Source organism: Lepidochelys olivacea, assembly GCF_965140295.1.
Source record: "Lepidochelys olivacea isolate rLepOli2 genome assembly, chromosome: 2".
In the NCBI taxonomy this organism is placed as follows: domain Eukaryota; kingdom Metazoa; phylum Chordata; order Testudines; family Cheloniidae; genus Lepidochelys; species Lepidochelys olivacea.
The window spans coordinates 223,510,192-223,537,441 of NC_140412.1; the positions used below are offsets into that span (position 1 = coordinate 223,510,192).

The 27,250-nt window shown below is 41.6% G+C and overlaps 1 protein-coding gene across 1 annotated transcript; it reads left to right on the forward strand.

The window, feature by feature from the left end:
• Nucleotides 1-23,034: 23,034 nt before the first annotated feature.
• On the forward strand, nt 23,035-26,020 carry LOC311516783 (uncharacterized protein; the record flags this gene model as incomplete). The annotated part of the gene is made up of 3 exons (XM_084621120.1): nt 23,035-24,761; nt 25,917-25,977; nt 26,015-26,020. The coding sequence occupies 3 exons, from the start codon at nt 23,035-23,037 to the stop codon at nt 26,018-26,020; spliced, it is 1,794 nt and encodes a 597-aa protein (XP_084477246.1).
• Between the last annotated feature and the right edge of the window lie 1,230 nt (nt 26,021-27,250).

Here is a 27,250-nt window from a genome sequence, read left to right on the forward strand (position 1 = left end):
CAAGGAAAATACCAGCATTCAAAAAGTTAAGATGGTTGCAAAGTTTTTCTTACTACTAACTTTGGCTTTGTATATAATACATTAGACATTTCTGGGTGCAGAAACATAGATAGTTTGATAGCCAAATCAAACTTGGACACCTTCCCTAGCATTAAGTCTGACAAATTAAATCTGACAGATTTCTTGTACTGACCATTCTTTTTCTATGTACCAGCAAATGCTAAGAATATAGTTGACATTATGCTCAGGATGAGCATTTCATTTGCATTAAGCAAAGCAGAAAGTGGCATTTTTCTTTCCTTAGCAGTACTAAAAGAGCAATGCAATTTGCTTTTCTGTAGCCATACCAAAGCATACTATGGAAACACAGAATGTAGCCATCAAAGATTTAATTACATAAAACAGAAACATGGAAACTACATTAATCAGTTTTCAACATGAAAACCTCTCATCTGGAACAAGCACTCTTAATACTCGGTAAGCAAAGACACGGCTACAGTGGGTAGACTAGTGGTTGGCTATAAAAACTATTCCTCATCTGATTTCTACAATATAAAACTTTTTTGCTGGCATATTAATGAACTCTCTTAAGCCAGTGAAAAGATGTTGTTTTCCTGTAAATGGAACTCCATTGTTGTTATTTAGGCATGGGTTACATTTATGGGTCTGATACCATGGCAAGACAGTTCCTAAAATTCAAAAGATGCTGTTATACTTTTGAAAAATCCCCTGAGTTGGTCTTACCTGAGTATATGATGAATAATGACCAACATACTGTATATCGTATTCTCTATTATCTAGCATCAGGCCAGAATGATTCCACCTCTTATCATCTGATTAAAATAACCAGTTATCATTTGGTAGTTTCAGCTTCAGGGCATAATGGATTGGTAGAAAACTGAGAGCCTGTCTACACTTACCAGAAGATCAATGTTACGGCGATCAATGCATCAGCAGTTGATTTAGTGGGTGTAGTGAAGACCAGCTAAATCGACTTCAGATTGCTCTCCCGTCAACTCCTGTACTCCATCAGATCGAGAAGAGTAAGGGGAGTCGACGGGAGAGCATCTCCCATTGACATTGTGTAGTGTGGGGCCCCTGTGTAGCTTAGATCAACTTTTCCCTTTAGTGTAGACAAGGCCTGAGTAAGTTTCTCTGTCTGTTTGACCATTTAACACAGATCCATGAAGACAAAGGAAGTTTCATGAAATATCATGAAGACTGAGTAACATTTACAAACTAAATAATATTCCTCCAGATCCTGGCTGTGTTCAAACTGCACAGCTCAGAAGGGGTCATGTGCAAGGTACACCCACCTGATTCATGATTGGAGGCCACATTGATCCCCAGAAAAAAACCAGGGAAGCTTATGAATGAGATTTATGCTCTGTTGCCTATAACCCCAAAGGGGATTGCTGGAGAATAGGGATATCCCAGCCACTAACCTTTTCTCCCAGACATGCCTCCATGTAGGAGGATTTCTCACAGAGGGATGGATCTGCTGGCTTTCCAGTTGCTGTGTATTGTCAGAGTAGTACATAGCAGTAGGAGCAGGGCCATGATCTGACCTACTAACCCTTTCTTTGATGCATTCAGCTGTACCCTTGCATTGTCAAAATGACATTCCCATGCATGAGGAAGGATCTGAGGTATATATTTTCCATATCCCAGGTGTGTTCAGCAACACTCAGGTGGGTCTTAGCAAGTAAACTCACAGAATAAGAGGGCCTGATTCTCCTCTGATAGCTGTGTAAATTGGAAGTAGCTCCACTGAAGTCCATGAGGTTAAATTGGTGTAAAACTAGTGTAAGTGAGAGGAAAATCAGGCCAGAGGGATCCTTGCATTTGCTTGAGACAAATGCCAAAAGCCATTCCTGATATAACTCCATTGAACCCAATGGATGTGTTTGGCTTATGTTCAGTGTATTTTCTAATATGATATCTAACCTAGACAGCAAACAATGAAATGACCTAATCTCATGCCCACTGAAGAAAGACTTCCACTGACTTCAGTAGCATTGGATCAGGTCCAAAGTGTATTGTTTTGGTGTGTAGTCATCTCTGGTTCTTAAAGATTCATGAACAAACTAATCAGTGGTGTAGCTCAATTGAGTTCATGAGTTAGACAGATAGCAGATTTGAACCTATGTGTTTTAACCATACAGAGAAAGTAAAGAGAAGCTTTAGGTGTGAAACTCAGACTTGCCTTTGCTCAGAGATGGCACAAAGCAGCAGGATCATTTTGTTCTTTGGTTATTTATGAAGCTATTGGCAAGAAACCACACAGCCTAGAAGTTTATAGTATTTGGTGCTTTTCTAAATGGAAGAAACAGAACTCTTGTTTTTTGTCAGTGTAAGATCAAAAGAAATTATGACTGCTTTGTGTTGTTTGTTATTTTTGCTCAAATGCCCTGTAATATACAGTTTAATTTGTACTGAAGTACAACCATTGTGGTGTCCCTGGGATCCTTGTGAAAATGAGATTTACATCCCATGAGCTTATCTTTCTGAGCAAAATTCTTAGATAAATAAACCATCTCTTTTTTGAAGTTTTAGTGGAAATATGTTGCTTTGTGACTAGAGCGATGTGACGATGGAAGAACAGTTCTGTGAAAGGTTTCAGTTTGCATCTACAGCAAGACATGGGCTGAATGTAATTTTGACTTAATTATAAGTGGGTTTTGCTCAAGACAATGAAATAGGTGAGTCATAATAGAACAGGGGGTAAAGAGTGGAAAAATTAAGCTGAAAGAGTATATTATTTTACACAACCTTCCTTTACCTGCATGATCAGAAGAATTTATGCTGCAAAGTATGGATAAAAAGGTTCTATGGGTGCTGTGATTAAAAATCAGTGAGTTACATCCACCAGAACTGGATTACAGTGTAAAGGGTGAAAACAGACTTAACTGAAATTGGAGTTGTTTACAGTGGTTCTGAATTTGGCCTAAAATTTATCATCGTCTTTGTTGTCTTACTAAGTGAATTGATTCAGATCACTGATTGACCACATGTTACTCCCACACATTCAATATACTTGGATCCATTTGCTTCTCATTATCCAGGATGCAAGGAGAATATATGTATCACAGCCCCGGTACTTAGCAGGACCCCTTGTTTTAAAGTTATGACAGAGCTTACACTGCTGTGGAGTGACCTAGGATGTTCATTACAGTTTTGTAAATCTTCTCCAATATATTTATACCGAAATTTGTTCATCTCTGTTTCTTCTAATGCAAGTGAGGGTTTCTACTGATAAGGTGCCCTGTACTCTTGGGTCAAGCCATTTAGCCAATGGAAAGTGCTCACAAATTTTAATAACAATCCTACATCAAGCAAAACCCTCTACTCTCTAAATCTATGTTAAATCTAATTCAACATATTTAGTGTTTTGCACCTCTGGAAAGTATGTGACCAAAGATGACTTTGGTTAAAGGTATTTCAGGGTCCACCTAGATCTCACTAAAAGCACTACAGAACACTAAAGATAGCAGGGTATGGTTCATTCCCCTCTCACAGAATCTACCAGGAGTGGCCCCCTCAGAGAAAACAAAATCAGTTTGAGTCTCATCACTTACCGAATCTTATTTTGACCTTCTAGAAAATCAAAATCTCTGACATTTCTTGGGGTCCAGTAGATGTAGTTTAGTGACTAATGTTATCTTCTCTTAGCTCCTCCACACCTGAGGGCCTGACTCAAATCCCAGTTTTGCCTACTGTATGAACACTTCATTATTATCTTGCATGACAGTTCATTTTCTGGTCTGAACCATTTTTCAAAGAGACAAAACTAAGAAAGATCCATTTAGTTTCCCTACACATTTTCCATATTTTTATATACACACACACACATTCACAATCACATATTCAGTGACAATGCCCATATGATAAATTGCCTTTATCATGCACATTTCATTGATTTACCTCCATTCTGCCCACTGACCTATCTACCCCTAAACTAATTCTAACACTCCCCAGAATAATTTTACGGTGCTTTCCTTAAAGCAAAAAAGAAATCTATCTCTAACAAATTGTTTCCCTCAAATATTGATTTTCTTCATTAAGATTACAATGGCCTGGGAAGATGATATTCAATTCTGTGGATCTGTGATGAACTGAAGGTCTGTTATCTTGTAATCTTGCAGAGTTAGAAAAAGAAGACTTATACCTCTGGAAAAGGGAACTTCCTAGCTTTGCAGTGGGACAGGGAAATTGTTCTTGCAATGAAACATCCTAAGATAGTAATCTTTAAAAATGTGACATTTGCATTATTAAAAAAAAGCTATTTCAGATCCTTTTTAGAGGTGTAAATGTATTAAATGAGTCTTCTTTCTATAACTGATAAAGGTGAGATGCATGGGTTTAAATCTTCAAATTTTAGTTCCCAAAGTCTGGCATCTAAATAAGGTATAATTTCACAGATACCAAATACCCACATGTCCCACTGAATATATGCAGTGACAAAAGTCTTGTCAATGTAAAAAAATACAATCTTGTAACTGTATTATTTCCATCAACAAAACTATATTGCCTGTTAGAAATGTTATTTATCTAAAGGGAAAAATGTCATTTCAACAAGTCTTTGTAGTAATGTAGAAAAGACTGGAAAGAATGCTGTTAAATGTTCGTCTGCATAACACACTGTAATAGATGATATATTTTGTATCAGAAAGAAAAATTCCCATTTACTATAAAAAAAGATTTTTAAGGAAACCCCTTGAAAGTTAATGTGTAGTGCTCTTTTTCTCCTGGAAAGTTGAGGACGGCATAGATTCATTGCAGCCATAAGTGACCTTAGGTTTGACCTTTCCCTGGTAAACAATCATTAGATTTGATTTAAAAGCATAAATGCCATTAGTTCTTCCTGTACCCAAATGATGCTGTCATGTGCAGCACATGCCTGCCTACAGTAATTTGTTTTAAATTCAATTTCATTTTAAAACATGACAAGATAATGCTTGTTATTAGCACATGTTCCATTAGATGCTTGAATCAGTAGTATACAGCAGTTTTCCAAGGGAAATTGTAAATTGCAAAGGCTCAAGATGTCAAATCAAATGACATATTGTAATTGGAGTTAATAGTGTCATTTGTCAATTTATGTACCTGCTCCCTCTGTCTTTCATAGTGAATAATTAGTCAAGTTTTCAGTAAAGATAATCACTAATTATTCTTTATGAAAGCACGATAGCATAACTTTATATTTCAGGGAATTCAGGCTAGTAGTAGCTTGGCAGTGTTAGGACACGGACAAAGGCACACAACTCTAAAATTGCAGCCTTTTAGATCAATACCCAAACTATTCTGTGACACTAGAATAGTCGACTGCAAACAATATAGCCACCAAATTTAGCCCATTTTACTGTTTATGAATTGTCTCCAAACAGAGCACAATTTTTATAAATTGTATATTTAAGATCATTTAATGAATACTTTGTGTGGATCAATCCAGACTATGGATTTGTCACCGATTATTCTGTGCAAGCATTCATTCACGTATTCGCAAATGAGAATGTACTTGATAATCAGAATATACTAATCTGAATTATGCAATTGAGCACCTAGATCAGATGACATTGGGTCTGTTCTCTGCTTCAGAAGTGATTAAGAACTGTATGTGATTATCTTATCTGATTTACACATATCCTTTCTTTTTCTAATTTCTCTTCAGAAGTGAAAGGTTGTGATAATGATGATTGTCCAATTACAATAATGAAGTGCAATTGTCTCTCTCTCTTATCCCTCCAGGGGCAGCTGACCTTGCTGGAGATAGCGGATGAGTGACATATCTGTATGCAGCAAAGCATCAGGCTCTTACTCCACATGACTTTACGTACAGTAGGTAGCTGAGAAGCCTCTCATTATTTACAAGTTTAATTGCTCTGCTCAATTCTCATTTCTTTTTGTTGACAACATATTCTATTTTTTTCTCTCTGGATCTGAATTCTTTATTCTCTCACACCTACTGTAAAAATGTGATGTTAGTGAACACGCATATACTACAGCAGTCATGTAGTCACTGTTATATTTAGTTAGTTTTCAGTGGTAGTCACTTCACATGAAATATGCATAATGTGCAAACAAAACAACCTACAATAAGTATGAGATTCTATAGTCTATTTTAACCAGAACTAGTAGCTCTAGTTATCTTCCTATCTAGACATTTACAATACAGTATCAGACTATGGTCAGGGGATATTTGTGGCTTTAGTCAGTGTTCTTCAGTTAGGTAGGTATCTGTCTATCATTGTGTTTGTTTTGTTCCATGGCCATCATATTGCTCCCTACGTGTAGCCATCCTTAACATAACTTCCCTTGGTGACGATTTAGTACCCTTTTCTTAAGGTGGGTGTAATTTTGTTACCAGGTATGCTATGAAAGTGCTTGATCACATATTTGCCTCTCCTAAAGCTATGGAAAGGAACAGAGGCCCACATCCTCAAAGGTATTTAGACACCTAACTCCCTTGGATCTGGGCCAGAGTGGTTTTTATTAGCATGGTTCTTTGCTCTAAGGTTAGCAGGCCAAGGTGTGTTGGCAGAGCACCACAGCGGAACCTCAACTTCATTCTAAAATTGTGTTTCCCACAGTCAAAAAAAAATTTTTGGAGGGTGAGGGACTTGAGTGGCTTTTGGTTAATTCTAGTAGTTAGTTATGGTTCTGAACATGTCACAGAATCTTAATATTTGGCTAGCTAAGTCTCCCCACTCTCTTATCACCCTTGCTGTACTTGCTCTTGGCTTCTCCTTATAGTGAGGACTCACGGTATTGGTATCCTGTGTTTTTCTCCCCAAAGTACTAAAATAATTTTATCTAGAATCTGAAAGTTTCCCCTGAAGAAGGCCATTTAGGCTGGGTGTATAAACTAAGATCCTGCACTCCATTAGTGTCTTAGGATGCTGTAAGTGGTGTGATATTTACTTTGTATTAGCCTTAGAAAATGTGCTTGAGGAAAATAAAAGGCATGGCAAAGAGAAGCTATTTACTGAAAGCATATTTTGGCATAAGATACTAGATAAGCATTGCAAAATGAGGCCAGCCTTTCAAAAATACATTCCCAGTAATGCTGCCAAGGTGAATGAGAAGTCTCTGCCTAGAGGCTGGGTTCAGTTATGCACCCAGCATTTCTGAAAACTTTGTCTTATTTGTAAATCCACATTCCTCATTTTTTAAATTCTTTTTTAGTACATCTTGATGCTTACGGTTCCCCTAGGGGGCACCAGTCAAACATTCCACAGCTCAGAGAGTATTCCGCAGGATAAACACCTACTGAAATTCATACATGTTTCACAGTCCCTTTATATAACTTGTATACATACAACTAGAGCACAAAGATAGGAAAAGTCATGAGAGAGATCACTTAGATACATGACGTAAAAGTAAATCTTTAAAAAATCCCATTTTATTAACATACCTAAAATAGTAAAATGTTTCCTGGGAAGTACAAAAGTCTTGCTCAGGAGTGCAGCCATGCTCCTTTGTGCTCATTCCTGTCAGATCTCACAAACAGTTAGGCCAACTCAATACCTGAACGGGAGACCTCCCAGGAACCATTAGTTTCTAAAGGAGACATTCTCCCTTCTGGATTAGTAATGCAGCATGTTTCTGCTATTATGTAAAGTGAAGTCCATTTGTGATCAGTAAAAATCCAATGTTGTTTCTTTTTTAGAAGAATAGCTGCCTTGTGTTTGTGCCACATTCTGATTCAGTTATAGCTGCTGTCTCTCTAAATGTAGCCTACGACTATGATGTTCTTTGCTTTCTGCTGTTAATTGTTGTCTAGTACTGCTGTGTACTGCTACATGCCTGCAGAGTTCTACCCCAGAGGAAACAATACTTCAATGGCAAGTTACGTGAAAAGTCTATCTACAGTTTATGGTCTTTATCTGCAGGGATGCTGTGAGAACTGATGGGATGGAGTTACAAAGTGCAGCTCCAACTCTGAATCTGTTAACACAACAAAATTCAGTGCGGGCGGGGAGTGGGGACTCTGATGTTCCATGTAGTGCCGGCATAGCTATAATTATGAGGTTCTCATTCATTTTGCAAAACTCTCTAAGAACCTTAGAGGAAAGGTACTACAACTGTCTTAAGTAATATCTACTTACAAAGCATATTAACAAAATAATAATTACACTGTAACAGTTCAATATCCCTTTACCAGTACATAGATACCTGCTCTCACCTGGACCAAAACCTATATTATGTATCTTAATGTTGTACAGGTTATGAGGATTTGTAGTTCTGTAGGATCGGTTAGCTCAGTTTGATGCAATTGTTAGCTGTGGCATTGTTGTGTATAAAGAAATAACAGAAGAGAAGCATATATCATAACCCTAAATTCAGGCAGGTTTAGCTCTGCTTTAAAACACACACACAACCAATATTTCTGTTTAACAAAAGGGAGGGTGCCTGACTACATGCTTGGTCATTGTGAATAATGTAGGACTGTATATAACCAGGTACAATACAGTAAGTCAATGTAGTGACAATTATGAGGTCTACCACTGCAGTGAACAAAGGGAGCAAGAACATAATGTCATAGAAGTCTGAGATGGAAAATACTTTTCCTGGGGTCATTCATTCCAGCTTCCTGCCAATCCTAGATTCACAATATTGGGAGGAGACTCAAGAATGAGGTGGGGGCTAAAAATGTTCTAATATATCTAATTTCTACAAAATTATGTTCTCTATTTTTAACCCCATGAGTACTAGTTATAGGCCAATGCAGTAGACAGGCACACAATTGTTTGATTCAATTTGCTCCTTGAATGGCTGAAACTTAGGATGAAAACTAGAGGCAAACCCAGCATTAAGAGCAAGCAATTGTCTATCATGTGCTAAACAGAGTGTGGAACATGAGGAGCCTTTAACAGCTCTTACTGAAAGGGCAATCATAAGGTACTGGAAAGAGAGAGAATAGATTCCTTGAATAAACGGGAGAGTAGTCATAGATCTTTTTATAACTGTGGAGTTTCAGGCAATTGAAAAAGCACCAGCTGCTCAAGAGGTATTTCACATCCACATCCTCCAAATCAGTAGATGGCCTGATGCCATTGAAGAAGAAGGGGCAAATGGAGACTAATTCAACCAAGTGCTATATGAGGAACAACTTTGATGAAAGTTCTGAAGGTGAATAAGTGAACACATGAGACTGAGAGCCAGAACAAAAGGAAGGAAATAAAATAGAAGCCCCATTAAAGTTGTCATTAAAAATAATAAAAGCCCCATTACAGACAACCATCAAAAACGCACATTTGGAATTTGAGCTCAGAAATGTTAATTCCCATTGATCTAGAAATTCCTATCTGTACTTACTGGGTGTGCTACAGTTCACAAATATTTGCCTCCACTCTATGCCTCCTGGCTTGTCTTTCTGTATTTCCTTTTTGCTTAAATGACATTTACAGTCTTCTAGGCATAATTTCCACAATATCTGGGCTGGTCTAAGAAATTCCATCCATTTGTGCAAACATGTAATATTTATAACATCATTATAAGCAAGAAAAGCAATGTGGGGAAGCTGTTCTTCAGAAAAAAATAACTGATAGTAAATTAAGATAAACGTCTCAGTTTATAACCAATGTTTAATCCTAGGCTTTGAGTAAATCCTGCCAGAGTATATTCATATGATCTTTTATTTAGGTATACATTGCATACATATATATGCAATGCATTACAGGAAAAATATTAAGAGATTTCACAACCCATTCTGCTTACAATACACAGTGCAATAGATTATTATATAAATGCTACCTGGAAATAAACTGCTGTTTACGCTACTCCAATCAAATATATCACAATATTTGTATTACAAAAATTGAAGAATTATCTTTTGATCGTTACAAAAATGTTTTGCTGGAATTTATGCAGGAGTAAGAGCACAAAGTGACTTTGGCAGCTATATTGAATGAAAGATACTTCAATTTTAGTAAAATGTATGAAAAATATTGCTTTAAGTCTTCAGCTGGTAACAACATAGTAGGTTTAAAGTGTAATGTCTTGATGCTTTATAAGGGACTCACCTATCATAGAAAGAATTACCATTACCAAGGCAGGTAGAGGACTCTAAATATTAATGACTGCAAATCTCATTGCTAGAGAGAAAAATTGATATTACATAATGAGAAGAAATGTATTTATGTGAACCGAGTTTCTGACGAAATCTATTAAGTTAATTTAGTGAGGAGAAAGAGAGAGACAGTGAAACACACCATGATTTCAAAATAGTTTAGTTCTCACTGTGTCACTTAAAATATCCACTAAGGACTTCACTGTATTTGACAACAGTTGATGCCTGCATCATAGGTGAGGTACAGTCGACCCTAGACTTCTAAGGGCATTATATTGTCCATGTTCTATAGCTGTGTGTATCTTACTGGGAGTGTGTGGAGACCTCCATGGCACATAAGGAATGCAGAGGTTTCCCTTTGTAGCCACTCAACATACCACACAGCCCCATCAAGAAGCTTGAACAATGCAGAGGGTGTTGCTCTGACCCATTGCGCCTGCTGTAATTTACAGATTATTTTGGAAAATGCCAACATGCTGTGTTAATAAGGAATTTTGTTGAATTAGAGGGAAGAAGCTCTAAGACCATCTAAAGCCATTTGTGTCGTCTTCCTTGGCCAACAGTTGTAATTTACCTACGGAAAAATCTCAGGCCTATGGAAGTCACTGGGAGTTTTGCCAGTTACTTCAATGATACCAAGAATTCAGCCCTTGTATTCTTCAGACTTTATAAAGATCACTCATTTATCCTAATGGCTTAAAGTACTGGTTTTAATGATACTTCAGACTATGTGTCCTCTAATGTGGGTGCCTGGAAAAGGTTGGAAAGGAAGATGGAGATAGAGAAATCATACCACCCACCTACTCCCCTTTCCCCCCCACCCTACGCTGCCAGTGGCAAACCTCAAATAATGTTCTTGGGGCCTTCTCCAGGGTTGTTTTCTAACTCATCTATTGCATACATCCTAAAGGAGATGCTTTTGTCTTTAATGATCTCTTTCTTTGTGGACAGTGGGAATTAATTTGTGTGGTCTTAATTGTGTGATTGTAATTCTGTTCTTCAGGTAAAATAGAAAAAAACAAGAATACTGACAGAACAAGCTGTTTTCTGCATCTGCCTATAAATTATTCCTCTTTTTTGGTGGGTCTAATTCCTCCAACACTTACCTGACCAGTGGCAACCAACTGCTGCCTTCCAGCTACAAATCCAGCCTGCTTCTCATGGATGTAACACAGCTCCCTTGTTATGCCTTTCCCTAACTTTGGAACATGTCCTGTTCTTGTTAGTACTTCACTTAACTTCAACTTCCTCTATGACAGAGATCACCCAGCTGTACAAAATGAAACAGTGCAGAACTCTTGGGCCAGCAGTGCATCAGGCTGGTCCCCTGACTAAATTACAGGAGGCTGAGGGTTGTTCTCTCTTGAGCTAGTTGCTAATGGTCCCAAGGAGCCAACAGTGGCACCCAGGGATTGCTGGAGTACAAGAAAACCCTAGCTATGCCCCCTATGCTTTCTGCTGGGAAGAGCTGGAAGTGGTGGTGATGGCTTACAAGCTGCTGTGCTGGCTTTTTTCCATCAAAGTTTTCCCTTCTACTGAGGATATCCTCTTGTGGACAATTATCTTGGCTTTAGGGACACTATGCACCAGCAGCACAACACAAAGCAACCACTTTGCAGCACAGAACTGGAGCCAACATGTGACCACTGCCCTGGAAATTGTATTATTTTATACTGCAAAATCCCACTTCTGTAATCTGACTCTGTGCTACCTTAGGCAAAAGTGGGTAGGCACAACTGACACAAAGCCAACCTCCACTTCTCTCTAGGCCAGAGCAGTGATCATCAGAACCACTCCTAGCACTGCTGTGTAAATATCACAGTTTATTAAACTGGGAGTAAAAAATAAATACAGAAGAGAACAACTGATGAGCCCCCTTCTTCCATAACATCACAATAATGGTTTAAAAGAATTGTTTCTCTATTTCAATTTCCCAGCTGGGAGCAGGTGCAGTTTTATCACTGCTTGGTGAAAGAAGACTTCAGGCTGTGCCTTCTAAATAAACCAAACAGATAAAACCCTAAAAGACCCCTGTTTTGGGCACTGAAGTACCTTTTGAAATTGGATTCTGCTGGTTGTACAGAGCAATGCTTTGAAACCCATATATATATATCTGTTAGAGGCTGCCCCTGAGTAGTAGTGCTTTATAACACGCATCTTTAATACTTCCCAGCTACAGCTTTTATTCAAAGTCCACCCCTCTCCCCTGCCCCCCTGGATATCACCATCCACATGGTCAGTCTTTAGCTTACATGAGGCTGTGAATCTTTTATTAATATTCTGTCACTGTTTAATTTTGATGCCTCTCCATACTGAGCAAGACTTTTTCCACTCAGGGCACTGTGTAGACCTTCTTGAGACAGCTGGATTGACTAGAGTAGATGACTGTCTTCAGAGTTGACTGCAAACGACAGATCTTCCCAGGAAGTAGTTGGAATTTTTTCCCCCTTGAATGTAGATTGAAACAGTTTATTGCTGATGGCATTTTGGATGATGTGAAAGTAAAACAATTCACTGGTAACTGGATTAAAGGCCAAGTCTGTAACTTTTCTGCTTTATACCACTTTTCCTGGTAAAGGTCATGACAGCAGCATGGAGAGTAGGGACGACAAGACCTCCTTTCTCTGCAACACATTCCAGCTCCTCCTGAGGGATTGCCCAGCATTTCCAGGCCAGCCGGAAGATATAATCTCTCCAGCATATCCTGGGTTAGCCTTGGGCCCTCTGTCCAGTGGGACGTGCCCAGAATAGTTACAGTGGAAGCCTCCCAGGGGACATCCTTATCAGGTGCCTGAACCACCTCAACTGGCTCCTCTCGATCTGGAGGAGTAGCGGCTCTACTCCGAGGCCCTCCCAAATAGCTGAGCTCCTCACTCTATCTCAAAGGGAAAGCCCAGACACCCTATGAAGAAACCTCATTTCTGCTGCTTGTACCCATGATCTCATCCTTTCAGTCATTACCAAAAGTTCATGGCCATAGCTGAGGATGGAGATGTAGAGCGACCTGTAAACCAAGAGCTTTGTCTGAGAACTCAGTTACCACTTGGCCACCACAGACCGGCCCAGCGCCTGCATTACTGCTGCTTCCACACCAATCCGCTGGTTGATCTCACGCTTGCCATCACTTGTGAACAAGACCCCTAGATACTTGAACTCATCCTTTAAGGGTAGCTGCTCCCCTCTCACCTGGAGAGAGCAGTCCACCTTCTTCCGGCAAGGGCCATGACCTCTGATTTGGAGGTGCTGATTCTCATCCCAGCTGCTTCACACTCAGCAGCGAAACGCTGCGTTTCGCTGCTGAGTGTGAAGCAGCTGGGATGAGAATCAGCACCTCCAAATCAGTGTACGTTAAAGATTGCAGCCTGAAGAAGCAAGAAGGATATCACCATTTGCAAACAGCAGAGATAACACCTCCAAGTCCCTGTACTGGATGCAGTCCACAGCTTGGCTTCACCTTGATAACTTGTCCATGAAAATCATGAACAGGAGTGGGGACAAGACACTCCTTTGGCGGAGTCCAACGCCCACTTTGAACAAACTTGACTTAATGCCAAGAATTCAAACAACTCTTACTCTGCGAATAGAGGGACCAGATAGCATGCAAAATCAGCATCGGCACCTCATACTCCCGTGGCACTTCCCACAAGACATCTTGGGGAAGACGGTCATATGCCTTCTTCAGGTCTACAAAACAAAGGTAGACAGGATTAGCAAATTCCCATGGCCCCTTCAGTATCTGTGAGAGAGCAAAGAGCTGATCCATTGTTCCACAGCCAGGACAGAATCTGTATTGTTCCTTCTGAATCCGAGGTTCCACTAATGGGCGTAACTGTCTCTCCAGCACCCTGGCATAGGCTTTGATCCCCCTACAGTTGGAACACACCCTCTGGTCTCCATTCTTAAGGACTGTGATCACCACCCCAGGTTGCCAGTCCAGAGGTACTGCATCTGCTTTCCGTGTAACATTGAAGAGTCACGTTAACCACGACACCCCAACATTGTCCAGTGCTTTCAACATCTCCAGGAGAAGTCTAACTTATTGAAATTCCACCATAACACAAATGTCAGTGTTACTGAGCAGCTAATAAGCCCTGTAGTGCTCCATAATCATAACACCCCAGGACAGCCACCATGTGAGTTGGACACCAAAAAGATGCTACTTCCCAAGCTTCAATTATACAAATATATGGGAGGGGCATGTGAGGAGCCCAATAGCTATGTACAATAGTAAGGCTGGGAATGCTGGCTGTCTTGTCAAGTTCATTGCTCTGGATTTTCACCAGTGGGAGGGATAGGAGACTCAGATCCAATATCTACCATTTCAGCTTCCTGGTCAAACCTTCTAAATCAACCTCTGGAAAATCTGGGTTTATAAAACATGAATCCTAGCATTATCTATAGCAGCAAAAGGCAGTCCTATTATTATAGAGGTTTCAGAGTACATCTGCTCTGGAGCTGGGAATGTGTTTCCCAGCTCCGCTAGACAGACACATGCTAGTATGCTAAAAATAGCAGCATGGCCAGGGGTAGCAGCTCAGGCTAGCCACCAGACTACAAACCAGTCCAGACCCCCTGAGTATATACATACTCATCCGGCCAGCCTGAGCCGCCCCCTGTGCTAGCCCTCACTACACTGCTAACTTAGGCAAAGCCAACTTAGGCAGAGCTCCCAGTTGCAGTGTAGACACATCCTTTGTATATTTTACAGAGAAATATTAAATTAAGCATATTTTCCACAGTTCAATAAAAAATGTTGACTGTTACAAATAGTCATAAGCAGTTACCCATTTATAATTTCTTGCACTTACATCCTTATTTTGGCGGGGGAGGGGGAGAGAATCAAAACCTATTTATAGAAAACCCAAGCACCAAGCAAACACCAGTCTGTTAACATGCAAGGTTAAAATATCCATATTCCAGTAGAACAGACCTCTTCCCATATGAACCAATCAAAATGCAATTACTGCTGAACAAATATTCCTTTATACAGTCTGTTCTTTAATTAAATAGTGTCAGAGGTCAAAATCTCTCTACAGTCAGATGTTCTCAGTCACTAGCACATGATTGTGAACATGAGTTTAAATAATGATAGAAAAAGTTTTAAAATAGATGTTCCTGACAAACCCTAACTGTCAGAGAGAAACCCGAATTAGATATCTGTAGGTCGAGGGTTAGCCCTCGGACTACTTGTGATCAACGAAGGAATGAAGGAGAGGCTATTTTAGGTACAGTAATATTAATGACTCAGACAAGTCCCGCCTGCACTAGTAAAAAGGGTTACTGAGTTACAGGCTGGGTGGATGGGTTGTAATGAAGATTCTGTTTGATGAATTGAGTTTCATTTCTCATTTGCAAGTTATCTGGGCAATGTACAAAACCAGCGTAAGATATAGTTCCTACCCCAAAGAGCTTGTCATTTAAATAGACAAGACAGACAAAAGGTTGGGTGAGGAAAATGAGGCACAGAGAGAGAAGTGGCTTGCCTAAGGTCTCATTGCAGGTCAGTGACAGAGCCAGGAAAAGAACTCATGTTTCCTGAGTGCAAGGCCACTGTGCCCTTCTGTGCAACCTTAGCTTTTTTCTCTTTCCTTTCTTACACACACCTTTTTCTTTGTAGGACTAAATTAATATCAACACTGAACTTCATGCACAATCCCAGCTTTGGGCAAAGAGCTGCATCTGTTCTTTCATTTAAATTGGTTCACTTATCCCTAATTTGAACTTGTTTCATTGAGAAAAGGGTAGGGTGACCAGATGTCCCGATTTTATAGTGACAGTCCCGATTTTGGGGTCTTTTTCTTATATAGGCTCCTATTATCCCCTGCCCCCATCCCGATTTTTCACATTTACTGTCTGGTCACCCTAGAGAAGGGGGTCAAATTCATTTCTCAGCTATGCATTAACTACTTCAGTGGGCAATGCACAGATGTGTCTGAGAACCAGAACTGTGTCCAGAATGTTTTAAGGAACCCAGAATGACTTTTCCCAGCCTCTGGCCAATTCCACACTGCCCCAGCACTGCCGTGTCAGCACGGGGTATGAGCTCAGGTGTACCCTCATGATCTCACAGGCAAGAATGCTACTATAGGAACCACGATGACAACAGTATTATTGATCTCTTCTAGGTCTTGACAATCCTAAGCTTTTTGGAACTATTATTCTTCCTTCTTGTATGGTAAAGATGTGTCTATTGTCTGTTATAATAGACAATTAAAAACCCTTTTAATTACAATGAATGATACAGCTGCTGAGGAAACATTTATAAACAATGAGAAATTGAAGTGGCCATTTTACTGTGTGTTAATTCCCCAGAAATGCCTGGTGCGAATGCTGGAACGAATTGTTCTCACAGTGCTTTAAAGGAAACAGTATTGGGGGAAAACTTTTTGGGGGGCTGAAGGTATAATCCATTTGGATAACAACAACATCATCTGCCCAGATCATTTCTGATTAATAACTGTCTGGAATTAAAACCAAAGGCAAACTCTCCTTGCTAGTCATGTCTTGGATTTCAATCATTTTTATTAAAATATCCTTTAAAAATATACATTTTTATTGAAATTCCACTTGTCAAGGGAGCAGTACAGAAAACATTTCCCTGTCCAAACAGATTTATTCTGAAGGTGACCTACTCACTAACAACTTGTCATTAGTCCTCTAGTTGTCATCTGGTTTTATTACAATACATTTCTGCAGTCACATTTTTATTACCACAGGGCTCTATGTCAATTTACACCTGCACACAATCATAAATTTGAAATTAGGCGCAGGCTACTACTAACCTTTAGGGACAAACTAGCTTAAAGAGTCTCTTAGAGAAACATGTCCAATCTTTCCAAGATGAAGACCTAAACACTCATTGTTAATACTTTTTTTTAAAAAAGCCTGTTTATTTTGCAGCAGTTCCTTTTATTATCACAATACATTGAGAACTCTTGCCTTCTTTTCCCCAGCTCATACTTCTATGGAACATGTTTCTTCATAAACAAATCCCTTGCTGGAAATCAATCAGAATCTGTGTCTTCATACAAGCTGTTTACTTTTTGTGCGGGAGGCTTCTCTGGAACTCATGCCAACTGGAATGACCTCCCTGTATCTCTCCGCATCTCCACAGCTTATCAAATCTCATCTAAAACCAGATCTCTTCTCCTTTGGTTTGCCTTTTGCTTGCTGTTATTTCAGTTTGTAACGGCATTATTTTAAAACAGGGTAGTAAAGGGAGCATGACTGGGTAAGTCTCCTGGAGAGGGGTTGGCAAAATGAAGCTGGAGTATGGGTTTGTTGGGGCAAGGGGCAAGAGGAAGCAGAAGGGATGTGTGTGCATGCGCACATGCACTTTGTGTTCATTTCCGGTTAAATTTTCATCTGCAAATAGTCTCACACCCACACCCTGCTTGGGTTCAAGAGGACTTTGCTATTGTAATTCAAAAACAACAACCTAGGAATCCTACCCAAAATGCATGCATACACACACAAAATAATCATGATTTTTAAGCCAAAATTGACCTCCTAAGGGCTCAACACTACAAGATAAAAGAAGCACCCCCACCCCCAAATTTGTTTTAAAAAAATCTCATGATTTTTAAGGGAATCTTACAATTGTATATGTGGGTGTGTTTGTGAGAGAGAGAACTCGTGGTTTGGAATGCTTGAGGTTGGTGATACTGCAATGGATGGTTATAAAACCTGAAAAGCAGGGTGGGGCTGGGGAAGCAAAGGGTGGTGAGGGAAGTCTGCCCAAAAAGACATTATGGATCAAACCATACCACCTCCCAGGTCTGTTGTTCATAGGTGCTGGAACTAGGGGTGCACCCGCCGGCTTGAAGTGGTTTCCATTACATACAGGGTTTACAGTTTGGTTCAATGGCTCTCAGCGACCCCCCCCCCCCCGTCCAAACTGCTCCAATGCCCCTGCTGGTGTTTGTAAATAGAAATGCTGCTACTCAACATGGCATCCACAACAGGAAGAATGCATCAGAACTGAGTTGTAATATGCTGTCAAACTTCTCACTGACTACAATGAAAACTTCATCATGCCAGAATATAGCCCTTATTAAATATTTGGAGAAGAACTAGAGAGTTGCTTAGAAGATGCTACTTTTATTCCAACAGGAAAACATGCTAAAAATAAACAGTTTCTCTGGAAAGTAAGCAAGCACTAATTATCTTTCATGCGCTCCATATATTTTTTCAATAATTTCAAGAAAAATCTATGTTGATCATCTTACTTAAATTTAAATACATCAAATTTAATATGGAATCTAAAATGGCCAAAAATCGAATAAAGTAGGCAACAATAGCTTTTGAAATAAACTTCAGCTTAGTATTCCTTAGATTTTGGCATAGTTTGTATGTAAACTCTAGCATCAATTCTCTCTCTAACGGTAACTCATACAGGCAGCAGCCTCGGCCAATGGTTTTCTACCCAAAGAATAGGTAGATACGGATGATGTGTTGGCATAACCTGTTAATGCAAAGCAGACCTATTCATCGATCAATTACATGGTATCAAGATTAGAATACAGAGAAGGATTCAGCCTCAATAACTGTTTTTACTAAGCAAGTTTAATATGGTTTTATACAAGATAAAGATGTTCAACAAGATATTTAAGATGTTCAGGATATTCCGTCTATAGCATTGTTCTATTTATTTATGCAACATACCACTTAGTGCACTGAACTTGTTAACTTTCACATTTTCTTATATTAAAAAAATAGCGAGCCTGTAATTTCTCTTGCCTTCAGAATGTGCAGGCTATTACATAAAAGACAATAACAAATGGTAATTAGAACACATTAATGTATACTATTGTTTTCCAATCTGTAGTGGCCCGATCCTACATTCTTAATGCACCCATTTACTAAATGACTGAATTAGTCAGACGCAAATTGGTCCCAGTGTCTAAATCCCCATTCTAGCATACAGACTGTATCTTGGTGGAAGGGTGATCCAAACTCCCAGACTACCGAGCTGCTGCAGAGCTGCTGCATTTCTTACTTGAGGTGGTTACATAGGCTAGCACTGTGCATAACCTGTAGATTTAAATCCATTAAAAAAAAGATAAATAACATTTTAATTAAAAAGCTGATCGGGAAGGCTTTTTTCCCCACCATAAAAAAAACCTTTAAATTAAAATAAAGTGTTTTTCAAGTGAGTCAGAATTGTTCTTTGAGTTCTTATGTTTTTATTAAAAATGGAAAATGGGAAAACTGAAAAACGTTTTCAGTAACAAACAAACCAAAACAGTTTTGTATTATTTTCAGCAAAGGAACAAGAACTTATGGTTTTTTATTTTTCAGTTTTTCCACACAAAAAAACCCAAACACTTTCTAATCCTCCCCCAGAAATTCTAATTTTAATCCAAAACTTTCACACCAACATCTCAGCTGGGTGACTAGGTCATTCTTAGTCCATCTGTCCCCAACCTGAGTCCAGTGCTACCCAGGCTCTTCCCCAGGGATTCTCTCAGTTCCAGGCTCTCTGCCCCTTGTGCTAGGCCTCTTGCCCCTACCGGTATAAAATCCTTCTCTGAGATCAGGGTCCACAGTCTGTGACTCTTCTCCAGGGACAGCAGAGATCCTTTCTAGATCTGGCTTCTAGCCAGCGTCTGGGAGACCCCTGGCTGAGGCCAGGCCCTTTTGGAAGCCTGCTGGCTGCAACCCTCTCTAGGAGCACCTCTTACAGGCTCCCCATTCTGGTGGGTTTCCCAGAGAGCTCACCCTGTATGCTCCCGGCTCAGCTCTCTGACTCAGGCCTCTTACATAAGAGCATCCATCCTGGGTCAGAGCAATGTTCCACCCAGCTCAGTTTCCTGTCTTCTGACAGTGGCCAGCACCAGATGCTTCTGAAAGAATGAAGCAACCAGGGAAATTGATGGATCCATCCCCCATTGTCCAGTCCCAGCTTCTGACAGAGATTTAGAGACGCCCAGCACAAGGATTTGTGTCCCTGACCATCCTGGCAAACAGCTATTGATGGCCCCTTCCTCCATGAACTTATCTAATTTGTTTTTTGAACCCAGTTATACATTTGGTTTTGACAACATGCCCGGCAAGTGAGTTCCACAGGTTGTGTGAACAAGTGCTTCCTTTTGTTTTAAACCAGCTGCCTATTCATTTCATTGGGTGACCCCTAGTTCTTCTATAATGTGAAGGGGTAAATAATACTTCCTTGTTCACTTTCTCCACACCAATCATGATTTTGTAGACCTCAATCATGACCCCCCTTCGTCATCTCTTTTCCAAGCTGACCAGTTCCAGTCTTATTAATTTCTTCTCATATGGAAGCTGTCCAATACCCGAATCATTTTTGTTACCCTTCTCTGTACCTTTTCCAATTCTAATATATATATTTGGAGTTGGGGCGACCAGAACTGCATGCAGTATTAAGGTGTGGGCGTACCATGGATTTATATAGTGGCAATATATATTTACTGTCTTATTATCTATCCTTTTCTTAATGATTCCTAACATTCTCTTTGCTTTTTTGACTGCCACAGCACACTGAGCAGATGTTTTCAGAGAACTACCCCCAATGACTCCAAGATCTCGTTCTTGAGTGGTAAGAGCTAATTTAGACTCCATCATTTTGCGCATCTAGTTGGAATTATATTTTCCAGTGCAGATTACTTTGCACTTAGTATTGAATTTCTTCTGCCATTTTGTTACCCCATCACCCAGTTTTGTGAGATCCTGTTGTAACTCTTCATAATCAGCTATCTTGCATAGTTTTGTATCAACTTTAAAATTTGCCACCTCGCTCTTCCCCCCACCCCTTTTTCAGATCATTCATGAATGTGTTGAACAGGGCTGGTCCAAGTACAGATTCCTGGGAGATACCACTATTCACCTCCTTTGCTAAATTCTGACAAAGTTATAGCTGCTGTCTCTCTAAATGTAACCTATGTTTAATTGACTATGATGTTCTTTGCTGTCTGCTGTTAATTGTTGTATAGTACTTGTCATAAATATAAAGGGAAGGGTAAACCCCTTTGAAATCCCTCCTGGCCAGGGGAAAGCTCCTCTCACCTGTAAAGGGTTAAGAAGCTAAAGATAACCTCGCTGGCACCTGACCAAAATGACCAATGAGGAGACAAGATACTTTCAAAAGCTGGGAGGAGGGAGAGAAACAAAGGGTCTGGGTCTGTCTGTAGTCGTCTTGGCCGGGGACAGAACAGGAATGGAGTCTTAGAACTTTTAGTAAGTAATCTAGCTAGGTATGTGTTAGATTATGATTTCTTTAAATGGCTGAGAAAAGAATTGTGCTGAATAGAATAACTATTTCTGTCTGTGTATCTTTTTTGTAACTTAAGGTTTTGCCTAGAGGGGTTCTCTATGTTTTTGAATCTAATTACCCTGTAAGATATCTACCATCCTGATTTTACAGGGGGGATTTCTTTATTTCTATTTACTTCTATTTTTTATTAAAAGTCTTCTTGTAAAACACTGAATGCTTTTTCATTGTTCTCAGATCCAAGGGTTTGGGTCTGTGGTCACCTATGCAAATTGGTGAGGCTTTTTATCCAACATTTCCCAGGAAAGGGGGGTGCAAGTGTTGGGAGGATTGTTCATTGTTCTCAGATCCAAGGGTTTGGGTCTGTGGTCACCTATGCAAATTGGTGAGGCTTTTTATCCAACATTTCCCAGGAAAGGGGGGGTGCAAGTGTTGGGAGGATTGTTCATTGTTCTTAAGATCCAAGGGTCTGGATCTGTAGTCACCTAGGCAAATTGGTGAGGCTTTTTATCCAACATTTCCCAGGAAAGGGGGGGGTGCAAGTGTTGGGAGGATTGTTCATTGTTCTCAGATCCAAGGGTTTGGGTCTGTGGTCACCTATGCAAATTGGTGAGGCTTTTTATCCAACATTTCCCAGGAAAGGGGGGGTGCAAGTGTTGGGAGGATTGTTCATTGTTCTTAAGATCCAAGGGTCTGGATCTGTAGTCACCTAGGCAAATTGGTGAGGCTTTTTACCAAACCTTGTCCAGGAAGTGGGGTGCAAGGTTTTGGGAAGTATTTTGGGGGGAAGGACGCGTCCAAACAGCTCTTCCCCAGTAACCAGTATTAGTTTGGTGGTGGTAGCGGCCAGTCCAAGGTGTAATATTTTGTACCTTGGGGAAGTTTTGACCTAAGCTGGTAAAGATAAGCTTAGGAGGTTTTTCATGCAGGTCCCCACATCTGTACCCTAGAGTTCAGAGTGGGGGAGGAACCGTGACATGGTGGCACAGTGGTGGGATTAACCTGAAATCATTTTGAGATCCAGTTGAGATTTTTTTGAACTAGAAATACAGATTTTAAAAAGGAATTTTTAGGAAGTCCAGAAGGCAGCTTTGAAACTGAAAGCAGCTTGGTTTCTCTCTGCTTTGTGGCCAAGCAGAGACAAAAGGGGATTATCTTGTGAATTGCAGGTTTTCTTTGCCTGGAGGCAGGGTACTTAACTCCTGCAGGGAAATTCACAGTCTTCCAACCCAGAGGTTTTTTTTTCTTTTCTTCCTAAAAGTAAATAGGGGGTGTGTGCTCTACCCATTTGCCTGGAGACAAAAGTGGCAGGGTTTTTTTTAGGATTTTGATTTTTTTTTGTTTTACAAGGAGCACAGGTTTGAAAAGAATTTTTTTTTCTTTGGGCTGGGTAAGCAGGTTTCCAAGTAGTTGGAGGTTTTTTGCTTTAATTTGGGCCCAGAGCAGAGACAAGGGAATTGTCTTTTTCTGTAGGCTGACAATCACTATCAGAGAATAGGTATTCTATTCCAGCACAGCAAAATTTTACAGCCAAGTTTTGTTTGTTTATTTCTAAACCTCGGGTGTAAAGTTAGTTAAAAACAGAGAGGTTAGAATGGCCAAATCCTCGGCTTGACTACAGCTGGAATTAGCCAAATTTCAGGCTGAGGAAAAACAAAGGGAACATGAAAGACAGATAGAACTCATGCGGCTGGAGAACGAGGTACAGGAGGCTGCCCACAAGAGGGAAATGGAGGCAAGGAAGCATGTGGAGGAGATGGAGAGGATAAAGGCCCAGCAGAATATACCAACCAACCCTAGCAATCCTTCTCCAGGTACCACTTCCCATCCCAGAAAGTTCCCCACCTACAAGGCAGGTGATGATACTGAGGCCTTCTTAGAAAACTTCGAAAGGGCCTGCCTTGGGTACAACATCTCTACTGACCAATACATGGTAGAGCTGAGGCCGCAGCTCAGTGGACCCTTAGCTGAGGTGGCAGCTGAAATGCCTAAAGAACATATGAACAAGTATGAACTGTTTAAATCCAAGGCGAGAGTCAGAATGGGGATAACACCCGAGCAGTCTCGTCGGAGGTTCCGAGCCCTAAGGTGGAAACCAGACATGTCATTTACCCGACATGCCTACCACATTGTGAAACATTGGGATGCCTGGATATCAGGAGCAAGTGTTGAATCTCCAGTAAATTTGCCCTTCCTAATGCAAATGGAACAATTCTTAGAGGGTGTTCCTGAGGAAATAGAAAGATACATCCTAGATGGGAAACCCAAAACTGTAATTGAGGCAGGAGAGATTGGAGCCAGATGGGTGGAGGTGGCAGAGAAGAAGAAAACTGGTCGCAGTTGGAGCGGAGACCAGAAGGGACCACCCCAGACCACACCCTATTACCGGGGGCCGCCCAAAGCCCCACCTACCTCCCAAAGAACCCTCCAGACCCCTTATCGTCCCACCACCCCGTTCTCCAGCAACCCACCTCGCCCCGGTGACCCGTCAGCTGGACGATGTTTTAAATGTAACGAGCTGGGGCATGTAAAGGCCAACTGCCCCAAGAACCCCAACAGATTACAGTTCATTGCACCGGAATCACACCAGAGGTCCACAGGCCCAGATACCTCCCAGATACCCTTGGAGCGGAGGGAAACTGTGAGTGTGGGCGGGAAGAAGGTCACCGCGTGGAGGGACACCGGAGCACAAGTGTCAGCTATCCATGCTTCCTTAGTGGACCCCAATTTAATCAACCCAGAGATCCAAGTGACGATTCAACCCTTCAAGTCCAACTCTTTCAATTTGCCTACAGCCAAGTTGCCTGTCCAGTACAAGGGCTGGTCAGGAATGTGGACTTTTGCAGTCTATGATGATTATCCCATCCCCATGCTGTTGGGGGAAGACTTGGCCAATCACGTGAAGCAGGCCAAGAGGGTGGGAACGGTCACCCGCAGCCAGGCTAAACAAGCCGTGGGGCCTAGCTCTGTTCCGGAAACTTCTATCAGGGCCCGGTCAGAGGTGATGGACCCGGACCCCAGGCCAATGTCTGCAACAGCAGTAGTGGATCCAGTCCCAGAGACCCAGACGGAACCAGTCCCAGAACCGGAACCAGCCAAACAACCAACACCAGACCCCGTGCCAGCACTGAATCCAGTACTTGCAACCTCAACACCAGAGGGCCCCACCGAACCTGAACTGGCAGCAGCCGATAACCCTACACAAGAGGCTCAGCCGGAGCCTGAATCCCAACATAGTGCACCAGCGGAGAGCGGTTCACAGTCAACAGAAACAGCTCCATCCCCTATATCGCTTCCAGAGGGACCAAGCCTATGTCCCCAATCCAATGAGGAACTGATGTCTCCAGCATCATGGGAACAGTTCCAGACCGAACAGGAAGCAGATGAAAGCCTCCAGAGAGCTTGGACGGCGGCACGGAGCAACCCACCGCCTCTCAGCTCTTCTAATCGATCCAGGTTTGTTGTAGAAAGAGGACTTTTATACAAGGAAACTCTTTCTGGGGGACACCAGGAAGACTGGCATCCTCAGAGACAGTTGGTAGTTCCAACTAAATACCGGGCCAAGCTCTTGAGCTTAGCCCATGATCACCCTAGTGGCCATGCTGGGGTGAACAGGACCAAAGACCGTTTGGGGGGGTCATTCCACTGGGAGGGAATGGGCAAGGATGTTTCTACCTATGTCCAGTCTTGTGAGGTGTGCCAAAGAGTGGGAAAACCCCAAGACCAGGTCAAAGCCCCTCTACAGCGACTCCCCATCATTGAAGTTCCATTTCAGCGAGTAGCTGTGGATATTCTGGGTCCTTTTCCGAAAAAGACACCCAGAGGAAAGCAGTACATACTGACTTTCATGGATTTTGCCACCCGATGGCCGGAAGCAGTAGCTCTAAGCAACACCAGGGCTAAAAGTGTGTGCCAGGCACTAGCAGACATTTTTGCCAGGGTAGGTTGGCCCTCCGACATCCTCACAGATGCAGGGACTAATTTCCTGGCAGGAACTATGAAAAACCTTTGGGAAGCTCATGGGGTAAATCACTTGGTTGCCACTCCTTACCACCATCAAACAAATGGCATGGTGGAGAAGTTTAATGGAACTTTGGGGGCCATGATACGTAAATTTGTAAATGAGCACTCCAATGATTGGGACCTAGTGTTGCAGCAGTTGCTCTTTGCCTACAGAGCTGTACCACATCCCAGTTTAGGGTTTTCCCCATTTGAACTTATATATGGCCGTGAGGTTAAGGGGCCATTGCAGTTGGTAAAGCAGCAATGGGAGGGATTTACACCTTCTCCAGGAACTAACATTCTGGACTTTGTAACCAACCTACAAAACACCCTCCGAACCTCTTTAGCCCTTGCTAAAGAAAACTTACAGGATGCTCAAAAAGAGCAAAAAGCCTGGTATGATAAACATGCCAGAGAGCGTTCCTTCAAAGTAGGGGACCAGGTCATGGTCTTAAGGGCGCTCCAGGCCCATAAAATGGAAGCATCGTGGGAAGGGCCATTCACGGTCCAGGAGCGCCTGGGAGCTGTTAATTATCTCATAGCTTTCCCCACCTCCAACCGGAAGCCTAAGGTGTACCATATTAATTCTCTAAAGCCCTTTTATTCCAGAGAATTAAAGGTTTGTCAGTTTACAGCCCAGGGAGGAGACGACGCTGAGTGGCCCAAAGGTGTCTACTACGAAGGGAAATGTGCTGGTGGTGTGGAAGAGGTGAACCTCTCCATGACCCTTGGGCGTATGCAGCGACAGCAGATCCAGGAGCTGTGCACTAGCTACGCGCCAACGTTCTCAGCCACCCCAGGACTGACTGAACGGGCATACCACTCCATTGACACAGGTAATGCTCACCCAATTAGGGTCCAACCTTACCGGGTGTCTCCTCAAGCTAAAACTGCTATAGAACGGGAGATCCAGGATATGTTACAGATGGGTGTAATCCGCCCCTCTGAAAGTGCATGGGCATCTCCAGTGGTTCTAGTTCCCAAACCAGATGGGGAAATACGTTTTTGCGTGGACTACCGTAAGCTAAATGCTGTAACTCGCCCAGACAACTATCCAATGCCACGCACTGATGAACTATTAGAGAAACTGGGACGGGCCCAGTTCATCTCTACCTTGGACTTAACCAAGGGGTACTGGCAGGTACCGCTAGATGAATCTGCCAAGGAAAGGTCAGCCTTCATCACACATCTCGGGCTGTATGAATTTAATGTACTCCCTTTCGGGCTGCGAAATGCACCCGCCACTTTCCAAAGACTTGTAGATGGTCTCCTAGCGGGATTAGGAGAATATGCAGTCGCCTACCTTGACGATGTGGCCATATTTTCGGATTCCTGGGCAGACCACCTGGAACATCTACAAAAAGTCCTTGAGCGCATAAGGGAGGCAGGACTAACTGTTAAGGCTAAGAAGTGTCAAATAGGCCTAAACAGAGTGACTTACCTTGGACACCAGGTGGGTCAAGGAACTATCAGCCCCCTACAGGCCAAAGTGGATGCTATCCAAAAGTGGCCTGTCCCAAAGTCAAAGAAACAGGTTCAATCCTTCTTAGGCTTGGCCGGTTATTACAGACGATTTGTACCACACTACAGCCAAATCGCTGCCCCACTGACAGACCTAACCAAAAAGAAACAGCCAAATGCTGTTCAGTGGACCGGAAAGTGTCAGAAGGCCTTTAACAAGCTTAAAGCGACACTCATGTCTGACCCTGTACTAAGGGCCCCAGACTTTGACAAACCGTTCCTAGTAACCACAGATGCATCCGAGCGTGGTGTGGGAGCAGTTTTAATGCAGAAAGGACCTGATCAAGAATTCCACCCTGTAGTGTTTCTCAGCAAAAAACTGTCTGAGAGGAAAAGCAACTGGTCAGTCACTGAAAAAGAATGTTATGCCATTGTCTACGCTCTGGAAAAGCTACGCCCATATGTTTGGGGACGGCGTTTCC